This window comes from Pogona vitticeps, chromosome 7 (genome assembly GCF_051106095.1).
Source record: "Pogona vitticeps strain Pit_001003342236 chromosome 7, PviZW2.1, whole genome shotgun sequence".
Classification (NCBI taxonomy): Eukaryota; Metazoa; Chordata; class Lepidosauria; order Squamata; family Agamidae; genus Pogona; species Pogona vitticeps.
The window spans coordinates 21,672,360-21,691,779 of NC_135789.1; the positions used below are offsets into that span (position 1 = coordinate 21,672,360).

Consider the following 19,420-nt stretch of genomic DNA (forward strand, 5'->3'; position numbering starts at 1 on the left):
TAGATTTTAGACGAAAGTATAGTCTTATACATGGAAAAATACGATATTTGTTAGATGTATATCCCGCCCAACTAGAACGTGTCTACTCTGGACGGTTTACACATAACATAAAAATAAACTAAGGTAAAATCCAGGCTAATCGCAGAGTCCAAGATGGGGAAAGGAAGAGAAGGGGAAAAAAGAAAGAAAGAGATAAAAAAAGAAAAAGGGAGATAGGCTTAGCTTCCTGCTTCTGGGGGGTCACCCGCCAGGGCTGACCTGAGAAATTTTGCTGCCTGAGGCTGAATGCCATACTTAACCCCCACTTTACGCCATAAAGCCAGGTCCTTTTGGTTCAGAAAGCAGACAATCCCATACATGCTTTTCTCCCTCTTTGGCTGTAAAAATACAGCGACGGCTGATGAAATAATGAAAAAGTTTGATTCTGGTTCCTTTGTTTTGCTTCTTTCCTCCTCTCCCCCCCCCCGGCAGTCTCCCCAGGGGCTTTTCTGGCATAGAAAATTAGATCCATCAAAATGATACCCCTGGCTCTCCAATAGGCAGCTAAAGTCTTAAGCTAAAGACATCTCCTGATCTCACTGTTTCTTGCTTGTTTTGAAAAAAAAAATTCATACTGAAGTTCATTGGAGCTGATTTCTTCTATGAATTTGAATTTAAATGCGAGAGCCCAGTTCCTGTTGATTTCCTTAGCCACCTCCTGGGCCAAATCTCAGTTGCCTTTGCCCAGAGGATAAACTGGGCCCCCGAACCCCATGGTGAAACCAAAATCCGGAAGAGTTTGGCTAAAAATGCGGTCTGCCAAGTGAGTAATCCTTCTGGTGCTGCCCTCTTCTCGCTTCCAGTCTGACCTGAGTCGCCTTTCGGAGATCGACAAGTCCCTGGCGGTGTTTTGCATGGCCACATATGGAGAAGGGGACCCCACGGACAATGCTCAGGATTTCTACGACTGGCTGCAGGAAACCGATGCTGACCTCTCTGGCATTAAATTCGCAGTGAGTTTCTTTCTTTCTTTCTTTCTTTCTTTCTTTCTTTCTTTCTTTCTTTCTTTCTTTCTTTCTTTCTTTCTTTCTTTCTTTCTTTCTTTCTTTCTTTCTTTCTTTCTTTCTTTCTTTCTTTCTTTCTTTCTTTTCTTTTCTTTTCTTTTCTTTTCTTTTCTTTTCTTTTCTTTTCTTTTCTTTTCTTTTCTTTTCTTTTCTTTTCTTTTCTTTTCTTTTCCATCTGCTCTTTGGCTGTGCTCATAGCGGGGATGTGGGGTGTTGGTGGGGCGAACTTGTGAGATGCTTGGTCAAAGCTGGGGTGTGGAAGGGCGTGATGGAAAAGGTTTTTTTTGGGGGCGCCTTCCAGTTGCTACCCCATTCTGAGTGGCAAAGAGGAGGAACTCAATAATGGTCCTTTGCTGGTCATCTGTATCCCTGATGCACTACATATATGACCACAAAATAGATAGAATGGTAGTCTGATATACAACCATAGCTTAGGAAGAGTTACTTTAAATGATAGAGCCAGCCATGTCTTGAAGGGCTAACCAGTCTTCAGTCTCAAGGAGGCCTCTTTGAGGGGCTCCGCTTGTGGAGTGTCTAAATCAACCCATCCTTCCTCCCTGCCCCCACCCCCTTCCAGGTCTTTGGCCTCGGGAACAAAACTTACGAGCACTTCAACGCGATGGGGAAGTACGTAGACAAGCGGCTGGAGGAGCTGGGCGCCCAGCGGATCTTCGAACTTGGCCTTGGGGATGACGACGGGAAGTACGTGTCCAGGCGGCTCATTCCGTGGGATGTGGGGTGGACCGGGGCAAGGCCACGGATCTGTATGCTTCCAGATGTTGTTGAGCTGTGACTCCAGTGAGAATGTCTAGTGGCTGGGGAGAATGGGTGTTTTAGTCCGACTTTCGGGTGGCTCCTGCCTTCCAGAGTTTATCTGCTTTGGAGAGAGAGACAAACCTTTTATTATGATCTACGGATCCCTTGATGCTTTGCTCGCTGGGAGACCTTAGGGCAGTGGAGGCAAACCTTTTTTGGCTCGAGTGCCCAAATTGAGGGGGTGGGAAAGAAACCAGTGGCTGCCGTGCCGCCCGGAAGACCAGAACCAGAACAGGAAGTGGGAGTTTCAGGGGAATCAAGGGGACGGACAGGAAGTTAAAGGGGGAATCATGGGGACGGACAGGAACTTAAAGGACCCAGAACAGGAAGAGAAAGGGGGAATCCCAGTTGCAGCTACTTCAAAAGGTTTGTCGGCGTGCCAGAAGAAATGGCTTTGTGTGCCAGCTGTGGCACGCATGCCATAGGTTCGCCATCACTGCCTTAGGGCCTCTTCTGCACACGGATGGTCTGCCCACAAGTGAGAACTTGGATTTTCCATAGTTTGTGGCTCTCTCAGAGAGAGCGAGAGAGAGAGAAATCCTCTGTGTGTGGAGGCTCTCTTTCAAAAGTGTGGAGGCTCTCTTCCACACGAGCCAAAGGGCCAGCCCTTGTCCTGGATCACCCATGGATTTCACTCCTGGTCCCACGCTGAAGAGGGGTGAGACAGGGTGAAGAAAAGGGACCGAGGCCACCATCTTGAAAATAAAATAAAGACAAAAATCTGTGCGACATTTTCAGAAAAAGATGCCACTCATTTATTGAAGGATAGAAGCCCTGGCAGAGGACGGCTGTCAGGGTGTCGTCTAGATCAGAGGTCCCCAACCTTGAGCCTCCAGAGGTTCTTAGATAATGTTGAGCAGGAATGTGCCATTCAGAGAGTTTGGGCTCCAGCCTCGTGTCCTGCAGGAAAAAGGAAGCCACCCTGGTGCTAGCTGGGAAACTTCTAAGGCCTAGCTCAGGTCATGAAGCCTTTTTGGCTAGGCCTTTCTCCAGGTGAGTGATAATGAGGTGTGTCTAAGTGTGAATCTGTCACTCCCAAAATGGACAATCTTGGGAACTGGGGATCCAAAAACTTTGAATGGCGCACCCCTGAGAGTCATAGTAATTGGTGAGTTGTTACCCTGTGGATTGGGCAGCATATAAAACCAGAAAGGAGTTTTGTGGGTGGGTAGATCCTGTCATGTCCTCGAGACATTGGATCATAATGGCATTCTTCTTTTCTACTACTGTTCTTTCCTTCTCTCTCTCTCTCTCTCTCTCTCTTTCAACTCTCTTTGCTTCCAACAGCCTGGAAGAAGACTTCATCACATGGCGTGAGCAGTTCTGGCCGGCGGTGTGCGAACACTTCGGAGTGGAAGCCACAGGGGACGAATCAAGGTTAGAACAGGGGGTCACAGGTTGGGATGTGGGGCTGGGATGCTCTGCCTTCCCGAAAGAGAGAGAGAGAGAGATGGTTTGGATTGGCCACATGCGTCCCGCAGAAAAGACCTACACGGCCCTCTGCTTGACTTTCAAGTCCTTTGCAAGCGATCCACTCAAACGACAAGACAGGAGGATGCAGAGCTTGGACAAGGCGTGGACTACAGCTCCCAGAAGCCTCCAGCCAGGAGTGGCTGTGGTGGCTGGGGGATTGTGGCACCCACAAAATTCTGGCTGTCTCCACTTTGGAACTTGAAATACTTGAACTTGAAGGTTTGCCTGCAGGCAAAAATTTGGTGGTCCAGTAAAGGCATAGCCCACCTCTGCTTTGGGTTGGATTGTCTTAGGTCCAAAAAGTAACTTTTTCCAAGGTCTGGAAAAGAGCTTTGCTGCCCTGTCTTAGCAGATGTGGACATGTTTTATGGCCATGGGTGAGCCTCTTCCCCAATGGCGAAACACTAGCCCAAGGAGGCTGCCTCTTCGTTGGCCTCTCTACCTTTCCCTGCACCCAGCAAGACTCTTGGGTGGGTAGCATGTGGATTGACAGAGTCCAGAACCCTGTCTTAACCCCTAAGTCCATACTGGCTGTTCCCACTCGTTAGAGTCGAAAGCCAATTTTGTCGCCCTCACTCTGAACTTTCTTTCTCCTCCCCTTCCGCAGCATACGCCAGTACGAGCTGGTTGTCCACACGGACCTCAATGCAAACAAGGTCTACACGGGAGAAATGGGCCGGCTCAAGAGCTACGAGAATCAGAAACCGTAAGTTTGGAGGGGGAAAGGGCTGTCATGTGTTTCCCAAACCTGGACCTCTGAGTGCTCTTGGACTGCAACTCCCAGAATCCCTGACCCCCAGGCTTGGCTGTTTGGGAATCCTGGGGGTTGTAGTTACAAGGACATCTAAGGACCCAAGAACTGTTGGCAGGGAGGAAGACTCAGCTCCCTTGGGTTGCGTAGGCGAAGGTGGAGGTGGCTCCATCCGAGCTACAAACAGCAGCCTTCGGCTGAACAGTTTCAAATTCTACATTTCTCTTACGAACTCAGTTAAATTCCCAAGGCAATCCTAGATGAGAACTTGGCTGCCTCTGGTCTGAATTTCCCCACTACAGACCATGCCCGAGTATCTGTGGATGCGGGGCTTCTCACGAGGTGGGCAGCTTTACAAGCTTCTTGCCGTCCCACCCCTTAATGAGTGCCCTGCCAGTTTTGTTGCCTATAAAGCAGGGCAGAAATCATGGGAACGACGCGGTTCCTCGGAGCCCAGCTGGCAATGCAAGGGACGGTTCTGGCTCCCTCGGGCGATAACCCATGTGATTCTTGCTGGTTCCTTCCAGACCGTTTGATGCCAAGAACCCCTTCTTGGCCCAAGTTACCAAGAACCGGAAGCTCAACCAGGGTGGAGAGCGGCACCTGATGCACCTTGAACTGGACATCGCCAGCTCCAAAATCAGGTATGTCCCGGCACCGCCAGTACGGTCCATTTTGACTTCAGCTTCTTGCAGGCTTCTGTCCTTTGAATGCAGAAAACAAACTCTTCCCACCTGGTGCTTCTGGCTGTGGAGGTGGTGCCCACTCATCCGTAGAGCAGCAGGTAGTGCAAGGCTCATAAAACCAAAGTATGGGTCCACTCCAGTCGAGTCCGGCCCCGGTATTCACCAAGGATTGGTTCCAAGTCCCCGTGGATGCCGAAACCTGTTGATAATAGCAAACACTATACATGATCTATGCCTCTCTCTCGTTGCCGTTTCTGGTAACAGCCTCATGGAAATACATATTTCTAGGATTTTTCTTTTAATATTTTAAATATTTTCAGACCACAGATAAGTGAAACATGAATACCGATCCTGTGGATACAGGGGTCATGCTGTATTTTGGATCGGAATGAGCTATTTTGAATGCCAGGTATTTGCTGTGTCGTAACCTTAATGATGTCAGTTTCAGAGCAGGGCGATCTGGCCTCTGGTCTGTGGTAGAATATACCAGATGGGCGGGGTATATCAAATAAACAAACAAACAAACTGGGGCATAGTGGAGGCTTGTCAGTAAATCTTTGCTTATTTCATTCTTAAAGGTGAGAATGGAAAATACCAACTGCCTTTCTCTCCATTGGAAGAGACTTTCTGCACGTCTATTACTGTTTTAATTTCATCTCCTTTTTCCCACATATTCTAATTTCATTTATTCATTCATTCATTCATTTTGGCAAAAAAAAAAAGGGAAACATGATTTTTTTTTACTCAAGCAACCCTTGAGTATTCTGTAAAAATCCCCCCAAAAGCATTGTGTTTTGTGCAAAATACAGTCTTCTTGGTCCAAAATGCAAGGTTTTAGCACAAAAAAAAAAACAAACCACAGGGGCTGAAATCCTCTTTCCGGGTTTCACTGGCCTAACATATGTGGTGCAGTTTTCAGAGGCGACTTGTCCCAAGTTAGGAAATTTGGGTAGAGATGACCAGTTTGCACGCTGAGTTGCATGGCATTATCATGTCTACGGCAATTTCTTAACTTGGGATAATTTACTGCCGGAATTTACTCCCTTTATGTAACAATGGAGAAGATTTTGGCCCGGGTGTTTTTGGGAATGCTGTTACTGATGAATGCTGATCTTTTTGCTGCTGTTTAGAAATAGAAAATTGGGCAGTGGTTGTTGGTTTTTCACCAGGGGAAGGAGGAGAGGGGGGCGTTCCCCTTTCCTTGAGAAGGAGAAAATGAGGGGTCTTTCAGACCCCCGTTTCTTGCAAATGAAATACCTCACCTGCGTTTAAGAGGCTTGCATTAAGTTTTCAATGGCATATGGGGGATGGCTGGGGTAAGACTCCTAGGCATGTAGTGTCAGGGCAGAGATTGGAGAGGCATTACAGGTGGATCCTGGGACTCGTAGTCCGGAAAAAGACACTCCTGTCATCTCCAGGGCCACGGCCTGGTGAAAGCTTGGCCGTCAGAGGTGAGAGATGGTTCTCTCTTGGTTTCTTTCCAGGTACGAATCAGGAGACCACGTGGCCGTCTACCCAGCCAACGACACTTCTCTGGTCAACCAGCTGGGTGAAATCCTGGGCGCTGATCTGGATACGATCTTCTCCTTGAACAATCTGGATGGTGAGCCAGTTGCCGTCCTTAAAAACTGCCAAGTGACTCTGGGCTCCTGTCCGCTTTGAAATGTGCGGCTTTTCTTATGGCAAAGACTGGCTTCTTTACACCTGGGCTAAAACCCTCACTCCAGTGGCTTCTCCTCTGTGCACCCGCTTTTCAATTTTGCACCTCTTTTTTTTTCCTCTCCTCCCTCCCCATCTCGAGATTCTCACTCAGCTTATTCAAAGAGACCAATGTTCAGGGTGGCTTCTCGGAAGCGCCGCCGTCCGTGAAAGGATGCAAACGGGGGGCCCCTCAAAGCGATCTTCACAGGTGCCCCCTCCCCTGCATTTGAGTTCACTGCAAAAATAAGGTGTCCTTCCCCCCCCCCCCCGGCCGCCACCATGCATTAGAAAAAAAAAACATACACCTTTCTGGGGTTTGGTCCACCCCATCCCAAATCCTCCCTGCATCCGAATCTGGTCCCCGTTCCGCGTGATGTGAGGTGGAAAGCCAGGAAGGGAGAGGTGAAGCTTGGCTCCAACCCTGTCCTGTTGGCCGGCCCCATTCCCACCACCAGCCTAACTGGTGTGCTTTGCGGTTGTGACTGATGGGTTGCGTCTTGGTCTGTTTCCTGGCCTCAGCCCCCCCCCACCCCCCCCCTGACTTGCCTCCTCCTCCTGGGAAATTTGTGGCACCTCTGTGCAGTTCAGGGTGGCTCAGCCATCACTTCGCAGCCCCACCAGGACCGGCGCTGCTCCTCCTCGATCCTCGGGTGATGGGATTTGGGGTGGGAGTTCCTCGGGACCATTCCTCCCAGCCCTTGAAGGCTCCAGCAGCTGCTTCTAGCCCCCTTCCAAGAGGAAGCAGAAATGTCAATGTCCAATGGGAACAAAAAACCCCAAAGGGTTTTGCTTTGATTTTTTGCTATAACACAAGGAAGGGAGGCGCTTGGTTTTGAGAACTGTAATTCTCTGTTTTCTGGGAGTAGGTAGGTAGGTAGGTAGGTAGGTAGGTAGGTAGGTAGGTAGGTAGGTAGGTAGGTAGGTAGGTAGGTAGGTAGGTAGGTAGGTAGGTAGGTAGGTAGGTAGGTAGGTAGGTAGGTAGGTAGGTAGGTAGGTAGGTAGGTAGGTAGGTAGGTAGGTAGGTAGGTAGGTAGGTAGGTAGGTAGGAAGGAAGGAAGGAAGGAAGGAAGGAAGGAAGGAAGGAAGGAAGGAAGGAAGGAAGGAAGGAAGGAAGGAAGGAAGGAAGGAAGGAACATGGATTAGATAGATAGATGATAGATATTTAGATAGATATTTAGATAGATAGATATGGATCTGCTTTTACACACACACACACACACACACAGAGAGAGAGAGAGAGAGAGAGAGAGAGAGAGAGATCATATTCAAATGTGGAAGCTGTAGAACAGGCTCGGTCCCTGCAGATCCAGTCTGGGGGGGCGTGGCATGGCGTGGCTTTGTGATGGCCCCCTCTATGCTCAAATGACCTTCTGCTCCTGCTGGTCCTTTCTGAAAGTCAGAACCAGGTTGCTGCCCTCCCCCCCAGCCAGGCAGGACGTGCCCTACGCCCTCCCAGGGGTCAGTCCTCATCCCCTCTCTTCCGATTTCGGCCCTTTCCCCAAAATGGCACCTTAGTGAGAGATGAAGACGCTCGATCTTGCAACAAGACTTTCGCAAGCCGCATCGTCTCTCCTTGCCAGTTCCCAGGGCAAAGAGTCGACGCAACCTTTCCGGCAGAACCGGTTTCCCTTCCCATGCCCTTTGCACACGCACAGCTCACCAGCCCCGTGATCTGTGCATTCTGGAACCTTCTTTGACCCACTCCATGAACCCGAGAGGTTACAGGGCAGGGAGAGGGAGAGGCTCGCTTGGCATTTGCAGGAGGCTCCGGTGGCTTTGCCAGGATGCCAAGCACGCCCCTTTGGTCGGTGAGGTTTGGAAAAGCAGCACGGTGGAGTGGTTACAGAGCTTGTCTGGGGTTTTGGCTGTTGCGGTTCAGATCTGCCTTGAGCCACCAGGTGAGCATGGCATTTAAAAAATATAAATAAATGCCTTGCATCCAAACTCTGGCTACACACAGTGCCCTCGGATGAAAGTGAGATCATGCATTTAGTAATGCAGGGTGGGCAGAATCCAGCTCCACAGGGTGCCTGGGGCAGCCCCATTCCATTCTTATCCAGCATAAAGACTTCCCATTGCAACTCCAAAATCCACTTAGGGGACCGAGGTGGCTGACCGTTTAAATCCCACTTTAGGTCCAAATATATATATATATTTGAAATAAGCAAAGCTGTGAGTGGCTTCGTAGTTGCTTCTGGGGCTGAAAAGGAGAGAGTTTAGCCTGCCAAGGAAATGGTTTGTAGGTCCAGAACAACAGCTCTACCCCCCCCAAAAAAAAACATGCTGCACAACATGGTAAGAAACCCCACTGTTTCTGGACACGCTAAAAGGCCGGTGTGAGATAGAGGTTCAGAGCGTCCCCACGGAGCCCCGAAACACGCTCGATTGGGCTCAACGCCCGAGCCTACCTTGCAGGGATGGTGGGAGGCTCCTGCAGAGAGAGGAGCCACCCTTGAAAATTTGGGAGGCGAGACGGGACCAAAAATAGGCAGTCAGTCACTAGGGAGCAGCTGGGTTTAACAGCTGTGACTTGAGCAGACTTTAAGAGCCCTGAGCGTTCAGTCGGGCCGGTGTGGTTTCTTTGGTGTTTTTTCTCTTTCTGTCGTCACAGCAACCTCAAGCAGTCCACAAATTGCGGCTGATCCACAGTGGTGAAGGGCTGCTTTCTCTTCCTGTTTTAGCCACTTCAACTCCAAGGACATCTTCTTCTTATCTTTCTCCTTTCTTCTTGTGGGCCACTTGAGCTCTTGTGTGTTGAATCAAGGAAACAGACCGGGGTGGGGGGGGCGCTTCTTTCCCTTCATGGCGTAAGCATCCGTTTGGAGCATCTGTAGCCTGGAGAAAGCCCTGAAGGTTTTGATCCATGCATGGGGTCCTCTCGAGCATGGACTACTGTAATGCTCTTTAGGTGGGGCTTCCCTTGAAGATGGTGCAGGAGCTTCAGGAGGTCCGAGGGGTGGAAGCCAGATTCATGTCCATGACCAGGAAATTTGATCATATTTATTTCTCTGATTCTGGCTCATTTTGTTCTGGCTCCCTCTCAGCTTCCATGCCTGATTCAAGGTGTTAGTTATGGCATACAAAGCCCTCACTGCTTGTTGGAGCAACTCTTGCCGAGAATATCGTACCTGGTCAACCTGATTGTCCTTCCTATCTGTAAAATAAAATAAAATAAAAATAAAATGGAGGGGGGGAGAAGACTGCATTTGTCTCAGGAAACCAAGCAAAAGGATGGGGGAAATAACCCAGCGGTGCAAACTGTAGCCAGACTATATGGTGGGATTTCAGAATTGAGAAGCTGGGTGTGGGGGAAGTCACAGAAATGCAGGCAACTGGATCACGTACCGCGTCTTATGGTGCGAAAAATACGGTATTTTGTACAGTTAATGGCTCTGAATTGCCTTTTTGCCTCGTGGCGCAGTGGTTGTACTGCAGCCAAAACTGTGCTCATGACCTGGGCTTCAATCCCAGGTAGCCGGCTCAAGGTTGACTCAGCCTTCTATCCTTCTGAGGTCGGTAAAATGAGTACCCAGCTTGCTTGGGGGGGGGGAGGCAATGTGTAGCCTGATTAATTAACTTGTAAACCGCCCAGAGAGTGCTTGAAGCACTATGGGGCAGTATATAAGCAGCACGCTTTGCTTTGCTTTGCCCTCTGCACAGGAAGAAATGCTAGGAAAGACCAGCAAGGAGTTAATGCAGAATAGGAATTCCTGTGATTTCGGATCACCAATGGGAGATAGTAGCAGTCTAGCCACTTCAGAGTGGATAGAGCTCGACCACCCATGTTTGTGTGCTGGGTGAGGACGCTGTGTGTCCAAGGACAGGTGGCACCTCTGATGGTTAGTGGCACAGCAGGATATATTGGCTGGAGCTGGCATACAAGACTTTTGTCAGAAGCCCTTCCACCAGGCTCCTCTGTTCTCTCTAAATTGATCTACTGTCCTTATAGCTGCTGGAAGAGAAATGGATTCTCCCCCCCCCCCCAAGAGAAAAATGCACTGTTGCAGGCTGCTCCTGTTGTAGTGCTGGGTGCTTGGGCAGGTAATTCAGAGCCGTTGCCTGTACAGAAGACCTGCTCCTCCTGCATTGATTCTGGACCAATCTAGCTGCCTGCATTTCTGGACTCTCCTTAGATATTGGCCAGTGGCGCCAGAGGCAGAAAGGGGGGACATTTAGGAGGATGGGGAGGATTCAATTGGGGCACCCCCCCCCTGGAAAGGAGGCAGGCAGAGCCGCTTGGCGGCGGCTGGTGGGGGTGTGCTCTGAGGCACTGAGAGAGCAACCCATCGGCCTTAATGGGCCAGCTCACAACCGGCCGTGGGATCAGATCTGGCGTAGAGTTCTGACCGGGCCATGGGAGGTTCTTGCTTGAGCATTTGGAGAGTAGCCACCAAAGTGGCCATAAGAGTATCATAACTGGAAGGGCTGGGGCCAAGAAGATTCTGGGACTGGTCCAGGTGCACTGGGGGGGGGAGATGGAGCTGGGCCTCAATCTGAAAGGCCACGGCTGGGACCCCTTGTGAGCAAAGCTTCTCACCTCTTCCTTTTTCCGTGCTTTCTGCAGAGGAATCCAACAAGAAGCACCCTTTCCCGTGCCCCACTTCGTACCGTGTGGCCCTGACCTATTATTTGGACATCACGAACCCGCCACGCACCAACGTACTCTATGAACTGGCTCAGTACGCCACAGACGCCAACGAGCAGGAGCACCTCCGCAAGATGGCCTCTTCCTCGGCTGAAGGGAAGGTGGGAACCAGCCTCCCCCCCGGCCCCTCTAGATGGGGTGGGACATGGTGGCAGCGGTGGGATTACAGGGTCAGAGTGAGACCAGGAAGGGGGGCGGCAGTTGGGAGCTCCCTATCTTTCGGACTACAAGTCCCATGCTACCAGATTTCCTATTTCTGTACCCCTCACCCCTGCTGACTGGAGTTTTGAGGGGTGGCTTACAAAATGGAGATTTAAAACCATAAAATATAAAAACAGGTTATTTATTTCATTTCAAATATCTTCCCCCCTTTGCCTTTTTCCTTAAGAAGGACCCAAGGCAGCTTATGTCATTAAAAGACAATATTAAAGTTAAAATACTAAAAAGAATCAAACGAATACCACGCTGAAGACCTAAGCAATACCAAAAACACATTCAAAGCAGTAAAGTACAACAAATGATTTAAAAACTCAACTCAGGCAGCCAGTCCCTAAGAGAAAGCTTGCCTGAAGAGAAGGGTCTTTGCCTGATTGCAAAAGGACAGCAAAGATGGGGTCAGCTTGGCCTCCAGTGGGAGGGAGTTCCAAAGTCCAGGAGCTGTGACTGAGAAGGCTCTCAAGTCCCTGCTAAGTGTTCCTGTGAAGGTGGAGGGACCGAGAGAAAAAGCCGCTCCTGGTGATCTTAACACCCGAGGAGGTTCATAAAGGGAACCTTGAAATTAGAAGATAGTAATCAGGTTAGAAAAACAGCCCCCAAATAGAACCAACACCCGAGAACCAGGATAGACCAGAAAGCATTCACACTGTTTGTAAACCAAGATGTATAAACCCAGGGAGGATAAAGAGGTACTTTTTCACCGGGTGCAGAAAAGACCGGGCAAGGGGGGGCTAAGAAACCACTCACTGGGAGATTTTTTTCCCCCTCGCTCTGTGCAGGCTCTGTACCTGAGCTGGGTTGTGGAGGCCCGAAGGAACATCCTCGCCATCCTCCAGGATACGCCCTCCCTGCGGCCTCCGATCGACCACCTCTGTGAGCTCCTCCCTCGCCTCCAGGCGCGCTACTACTCCATCGCTTCATCGTCTAAGGTGAGGGCTGGCGACGGGCAAGGCTCTCCCCTTCGGCCCAGTCGGCTCAATTCTGTGTACCCGTGTTGTGCGTTTATGTGGCATATGGCGTCGGGTTCTTTGCCTCCTCAGCCGGTCCATGTGAGAGTTACGGAAGGAGATTGTTTCCAAGCTCCCCTGTGGATGCCGGAAAACGTAGATACAGTGGTGTCCCGCTTGATGATTACCCCGCTCCACGACGAATCCGCTTTACGATGAGGTTTTTCCGATCGCTATTGCGATTGCAAAACGATGTTTAAATGGGGAAAATTCACTTTACAACGATTGGTTCCCTGCTTCTGGAACCGATTCTTCGCTAAACGATTATTTTAAAACAGCTGATAGGCGGGTCTCAAAATGGCCGCAAGCTGTGCAAAATGGCTCTCCGCTGTGTTTAGGACGGATTCCTCGCTTAACAGGCACCGGAAAATGGCCGCCCTATGGAGGATCTTTGCTGCACGGTGAGGTATTTCGCCCATTGGAATGCATTGAACCGGTTTTCAGTGCATTTCAATGGGTTTTTTACTTTCGCTTGACAACGATTTCGTTCTACAGCGATTTTGCTGGAACGGATTATCGTTGTCAAGCAAGGCACCACTGTAATAGCGAACACTCTACATAGCACAGTCTCTGGCTCACTCTAGTGGCCAGTTCTCGTAACTTTATCTTTAGAAATGATTTTTTTCTAGGATTTCCTTTCTAATATGTTTAATATTTTCAGACTGTGGATAAGTTAATCAGTGGATACGAATCCCATGTACTTGAAGGCAGCCCATTACCTCTAGTAATGCCTGATGGAATAAAGACAGTTGTGATATATTACTGATAACATGGAGAAAGGGGTCCTACTGCATTTGATCCAGTCTGGATTATTTAAAAGCCCCATTTTGTCTCATCAAATTAAACTTCCACTTCTCTTTTCACTAATTTCACTGACTGTATGTAGCCTTAAGCCCTTTTTGTTGACTGCTGCCTCATCTCTGCCAGCAAGAAGAAGAAAAGCAGCTAAAGGAAGAGTTGCTGGCTGGATAGCTCAGTGAGTTAGGTGTCTGGCTGAGGAGCAAAAGGGTTGGGAGTTCGAATCCCCTCTGTTCCTCTAGGGAAAAGAGCCAGCCTTTGTAGCCTTGGGCAGGCCGCACAGTCCCAAAGCAACCCGGAAGAAGAGGATGGGAAACCACTTCTGAGTAGTATCCACCTGAAAAGGATCTCCATAAATCAGAATGGACTTGACGGCAATAATTGTTATTATTATGTTAAGGGACATGTCATATCATGTTATATCTGGTATGGAGAAAGTTGAGATCAGTTTTCCTCTCTTACAATCCTCAAATCCCGTGGAGTCTTAACTGAGTGGTGAGCAACCCAGGGAAGAAAGATTTAAATGACTTCTTTGAACAGTGTGGAGTTAAACTGTGGAACTCCCTGCCACAAGATGGGACTGGTGAGGCTTTACAGGGGGAGTTGCTACTCTGATTTTGCACCTTCTTGCCATTCCCTTTTAAACAGATGTTAATTGCTACTTTGTAAATTCAGTAGTTTGTTTTGATATGGTAATATGATTCATTTCCTCTTCATTTTGTGATCGGCTGCCTCTCCCACCTGCTAAAACCTGCTGATGGCTTTCTCGCTCAACGCATGGACCCCCCCGTCTCTTTTTTTCCAGGTCCATCCCAACGCCGTCCACATCTGTGCCGTTGTGGTGGAGTACACAACCAAAACAGGCCGGGTCAACAAAGGGGTGGCCACCACCTGGCTGAAGAACAAGGAGCCCCACGAGAACGGCCACAAGTCCATGGTCCCCATGTACGTCCGGAAGTCTCAGTTCCGGCTGCCATTCAAATCCAGCACGCCCGTCCTCATGGTTGGGCCTGGCACGGGGATCGCGCCCTTCGTGGGCTTCATCCAGGAGCGGGGCTGGCTGAAGCAGCAGGGTGAGTGACCCCCACCCAGCCGAGCGGCATCCACTGCTAAATCCGACCGAGTCCCCGACACCCCCTTCGAAACACAACAAAATGTGAACAGACCCTTCGTTGCCGTTTTGGGAGTGCAAATCTGATCCTTCCCCCCCTCATCCTGCTTTTGGCTTTTTTTGGGGGGGGGAATCTTTTCCTCCCTTCCTTAAAACAGTTAAGTGAATCCACTTCCTTGTTTTAGTTTTAATAAAGAATGTCCGTGTCGCTTTGGATGGCTCCCGGGAAGTTCATACCAAAACTCAGAGCGGATTCACCCCACCCCTTTAAAATGAAGATTCTTTTTTTTTTAAACTTATATAGCACTACAAGCACTCTCTGGGCGGTTTACAATTTAATTATACAGGCTACACATTGCCCCCCCCCAGCAAGCTGGGTACTCATTTTACCGACCTCGGAAGGATGGAAGGCTGAGTCAACCTTGAGCCAGCTACCTGGGATTTGAACCCCAGGTCGTGAGCACAGTTTTAGCTTGCAGTACAGCGTTTTAACCACTGCGCCAGCCTCCCACAGTTTGGCCTGTTGGCTCTGATGCCACGCTTTCTATTCCTTCTCAACGTTAAGTGGCGGGCTGCTCCTTGCTCCCCTGCCATCTTTCATGGGAATTCCCCACGCGCTTGCTCGCCAAAAGAATTGTGTCTTTCTGGGCTCACGAGTTGACGGACGGGCTGTCCTTTCTTGTACCCCTCAAGGTCATTTAGTTTGACTCTGGACAAGAATAAGCGAAGCACCCCTCCCTCCGTGTCTCTGCTTGAGTTGGTGTTCAGAGCAGCCACTCAGAAAGAGCAGCGCTGGGGAGACTCCCCCCTTACTTAGGCAGGTTCCCCCGGGACTCACCCTTTTGCTGCCTTTTGCATTTCCAGGCAAGGAGGTGGGAGACACGGTGCTGTACTACGGTTGCCGGCACGCAAACGAGGACTACCTCTACAAGGACGAATTGGCGCAATTTCTCAAGGAAGGCGCCCTGACTCAGCTCAACGTGGCTTTCTCGAGGGACCAGCCGGAGAAGGTGAAGCAGCATTGGTGGGAGGCTGGGAAGGATTGATGCAGACCTGGGAGCAGTGGGGGTGGGCGGGTTGGGGATCACAGCGTAATAGGAGAGGAGCTAGCTTTGTGTATAGGTTGCCCCCCAAAAAGCCATTTTAGTTCAATACAGCTGAGGAATGGGGCTGGGGGCTACTCACTGTTCGATTCCTGCCTTTGACCCTCCTGGTGCCGTCTGCCAGAACCAGCTCATCAGTAAAGGAGTATGGCAGGTGTAATCGAAACATTGGGCAAGCCAGAAATAGGTACTTTTGAGTGGGGATAGTGAAAAAAATTTTGCCAAGGAAAAAGATAACAGTTTGGGAAATTCTTGTACTGTTGACCACAGTACAGTGGATGGTGTAGAAACAGCCTTTCCCATCATGAGGACTAGTGCATCTTCTCTCTGAACTTTTAAAGCAGTGGCAAGTCAGTGCTTCTGAGGGTAGGCAAAGACTTATCTTTAAGCAGCCCCAAAACCCTGCCTTAAAACCTTGCTTTTGGCCTCTCTAGATTTACGTCCAGCACCTGCTGAAGAAAAACAAGGCCAGCGTTTGGAAGCTGATCCATGAAGAAAACGGGCACATCTATGTCTGTGGGTGAGTCTCGGGGGTGGGGGCTGCCCAATCTCTTTTCCTCCCCCTGCCTCTTTGGCGTCCCTGTTGGCCGGCAGGGTTTAGCTCAGAACTGAGAACAAGAGAGAAGCAAGGACTCTTTACGGCGGGGGCCTTCTGACCCTGGAGATAAATCTCGCCCTCCTGGAGATCACCCCCCCGCCCCCAAATCTGGCCCTTTGAGGCTTCTAAACAGGCCTCAGCCCCCCTCCCCGTTCCCTAGGACACTCACACAGGGCACGTCCCCACCTTCTTAGATCTACCCGTCGGCTATCCTAAACGGATGAATTGCTTTCCTAAGGCTGGAGAGCTGCTGACAGAGGTTACTCCCTGAGGGACTCTGCCTTTTTTTTTTGGCCACTAAAGTGTGGCCCTCAGTGGTGGGTTGATTTTAGGAGTGAGTGTGCACATGGGAGGTTGCAAGAGGCCCCCCGGGTGGCCATAGGTGGCCCAAGGCGGGGTGGAAGCCTCACCTCTTGCTTATGGCTGTCACTAGACCTTTTGCTCGCCTGGAGGAGGGCCTCGCCCTCTGAGGTTTCTCGGCCTTCCTTTCATGCCACAGTGCTTCCGGGGTGTGTGTGTAGTTCTTAAGAGGGTGCCCTCAAGAGAGCCTAAAGGGCAATGAGACTCATGGCCGCCTCCTCACAGGAAGCCACCGGGGCAGGAAAAGAAGGCCAAGAAGGCAGCCTTGAAGGACTAGGCCTTTCTCCAGGCGAGCAAAACTTAGGCATTCGAAGGTGCGAGTCTGTGGACGTGGAGCTCTCTGGGTTCTGCCTACAGCACATCCCTCGTTGATCCCCGTTAGGAGTGTGTTATCAACCCCGGCCAGAGCTGAGCCCCAAAGCACCTCTGAAATAGGACGCATGGCCTTCCACAATTCCCACGTGGGCTCCACAGCCGTGGAAGGTTGCTCCCCACCTCCCGTCCTCTGCTTCCTCCAACCCAGCGATTTCGGGACACCGCCTGAATTTATTCTCTCTCTCTCTCCCCCCCCCCCGGTCTCCCTCCTTCCAGCGATGCACGCAACATGGCCCGGGATGTCCAGAACGCCTTCTATGAGATTGTGGCCGAGTTTGGGAACATGAGCCAGCCGCAGGCGGTGGAATATGTGAAGAAGCTGATGACCAAGGGCCGTTACTCCCTGGATGTCTGGAGTTAAGGGGTGGTGGTGGTGGAGGGAAGCTCGCTGAGGAGAAAGAGGAGGGTGCTTCTGAGGTGGCTGGGAGCAGGTTGGGGAGAGGACACCCCCCCCGGCTGTCCCTCTGCCTCCTACGCACTCCCTCTTAGACTGTGCCACATGGGCTTCGGTATTTCACAGAAAGGCTTGGCCAAGCCGAGACAGGCTCCTTTGGAGCACCAGGGAACACCATGATCTTTCTCAATTTTTTTTTTTTAATTTCCCCCTCTTTCTCGCTCTGCCAGGAATTGTGGTGGTGGAGGAAACTTCTGTTAAGTTGGGGGGTGAGGGTTACTTCCTCCCCCCTCCAATTCCATCTGTCAGGTTCTGGCTAGAAAAGTCAACGCCGTCCCTTCCCTGCCTGGCAAGAACATCTGCTCCCCTTGGACCGGCGCAAACGGGAGCCAGTGGGACCCCCTTCCTCCCAACTCCAAAAACCACAATCCCCTCACTTTCTATCCCCTTGACTTCTTCAAGAACGGTTTAAACCCCCTTTTTTGTTGAGGATGCTGCGATTCTGAACGGCCTGGCAGAGTGGCCTCGCATCTCTCTTAAAGCCCCAGGCGATGGGGGCCGCCTGGTTGAGGAAATGGGAGGGGATGGAAGGCTTTTGGGCAGAAAAAAAAATTTAGACTTGTTTCTCCCAGATGATGATGCAGATGGGTGGTTTCCGCTGGAGTTGAGGGCCTGGGAGGGTCGCAGAAGCTTTTTTTTCCCCACACGAAATGAAATTAAACCTTGGATCCTTCCGGTGCGGTGTGGCACCCAAAGGCAGCGGCGGTGGATTCGGTTGAGCGAGGGCCCTTGTTAGCTGGTGGCTCCTTTGCCCTTTCATTCCCGGGGTCTCCTCTAAGCCAGCTCCCACGCCACCCCATGACCTCCGATCCTACTGCTCCTTTGCGGGTGCGATGAGACGCAGGGCCTGCCCTGATGACATCCCGGTCCGAGAGGAAGCTAGGTGGTTTTCCGACCGCCACGCTTCCCCCTGTTCCACGGCCCGGCTGCCTCCCTTCCAGCTGTGCCGTGCCACGGTCCGAGCGGAAGCCACTGTCTGACACCCAACCGTGTCCGCCTGTCCCTCCGTCTACCAACCTGGTCGTGCAGAATTGGCCACGGAGTGTATGTACTCCTAAGGAGGATTGGCTTTTCGAATAAAACTACCCAATTCTTTCGCTCCGTCTCCTTCCTAGCTCTGTGTGTGTCTGAGTCACTGAACGGGGATCTCGGGTGAGGCTGTGGAGAGCTCAGCTGGAATCTTGCTGGCTTGTGTCCAAAGTCTATCTGGCGCAGCATTTGGTGTTTTCGGGATGTCTACAATTAAGACTGTGGGGTTTGGGGGGGGCGGTCTGTGTCATAAAACGTCCACTGGAACATCAACTAAAACCACTCCCAGCTACTTGAATGTAGCAACAGCAGGAGTTGAAGTCAGTTTCAAATCAGGGCTCATATTAAATTCATTCGGTTCCATTCCGTTGATATTTCTCTATACAGTAGGACTCCAATATCCACGGGTTTCACTTATCCACTGCCTGACAATATTAAATAAATGTATTCATAGAGATTTCCATGATGTAGTTATCAGAACTGGGCAGTAGAGGGAGCCAGAGACCATGCTATGTATAAGGTTCACTATAATCTGTGGTTTTCGGCGCCTTTGAGGGGCTTGGAACGGATCCCGTATGCATTTACTGTATATTATATGCTTCTGTTATGCGTTCTTTGAATGTAGCCACTTTCCAGGTTCCTAGCCCTACAAATAATCTCTCGTGCTGGGGGGAATTGCTAATACTTTGGAAGATTAGACTCAACATTCAGAGGGATCTAGACAGACTTGAACCTTGGGCCCTATCCGAGAAGATGCAGTTCAGTGGTGGGGAAAGGACGGTCCTGCACTTAGGCAGGAGAAACCGGAGGCACAGGTACAGGATAGGGGGTACCTGGCTCGACAGGAGAACCTGTGGGAGGAATTTTGGGGGTCCTGCTGGACCTCCGCTTAAGGCGGAGTCAGCCGTGTGCGGCAGCTGCCAAGAAAGCCCACACCGCCCTAGGCTGCATCAACAGGGGGGTCGCATCAAGATCATAGAAAGTGCGAGGACCCCTTGAGACCACACAGGTGAGGCCGCACCCGGAGAGCTGTGTCCAGTTTTGGTCTCCAGAATACAAGAAAAGACATCAAGGCCCTGGAAGGGGTTGCAGAGAAGAGCCACAAAGATGATAAGGGGACTGGAGGATAAATCCTACGAGGAACGACTCACAGAACTAGATATGTTGAGCTTAGCGAAGGGAAGACTGAGGGGAGACGTGATGGCAGTCTACCAATATCTGAAGGGTTGCTGCAGGGAAGAGGGCATCGATTGA

At 50.6% G+C, this 19,420-nt stretch overlaps 1 protein-coding gene across 3 annotated transcripts in view; it reads left to right on the plus strand.

Annotated features, from left to right (window-relative positions):
- POR (cytochrome p450 oxidoreductase) overlaps positions 1–17,781 on the plus strand; it is a 43,839-nt gene extending 26,058 nt beyond the window's left edge. For all 3 annotated transcript variants that reach the window (XM_072978244.2, XM_020805007.3, XM_072978246.2), the window contains 12 exons: positions 843–992; positions 1,621–1,745; positions 3,147–3,236; positions 3,940–4,038; positions 4,611–4,727; positions 6,254–6,372; positions 11,035–11,216; positions 12,111–12,260; positions 13,942–14,209; positions 15,112–15,257; positions 15,785–15,870; positions 16,900–17,781. In XM_072978244.2, coding sequence (XP_072834345.2) covers positions 843–992; positions 1,621–1,745; positions 3,147–3,236; positions 3,940–4,038; positions 4,611–4,727; positions 6,254–6,372; positions 11,035–11,216; positions 12,111–12,260; positions 13,942–14,209; positions 15,112–15,257; positions 15,785–15,870; positions 16,900–17,044 — 1,677 coding nt within the window. In that variant the 3' untranslated portion in view covers positions 17,045–17,781. The remainder of the gene's footprint in view (positions 1–842; positions 993–1,620; positions 1,746–3,146; positions 3,237–3,939; positions 4,039–4,610; positions 4,728–6,253; positions 6,373–11,034; positions 11,217–12,110; positions 12,261–13,941; positions 14,210–15,111; positions 15,258–15,784; positions 15,871–16,899) is intronic.
- Positions 17,782–19,420: the final 1,639 nt, after the last annotated feature.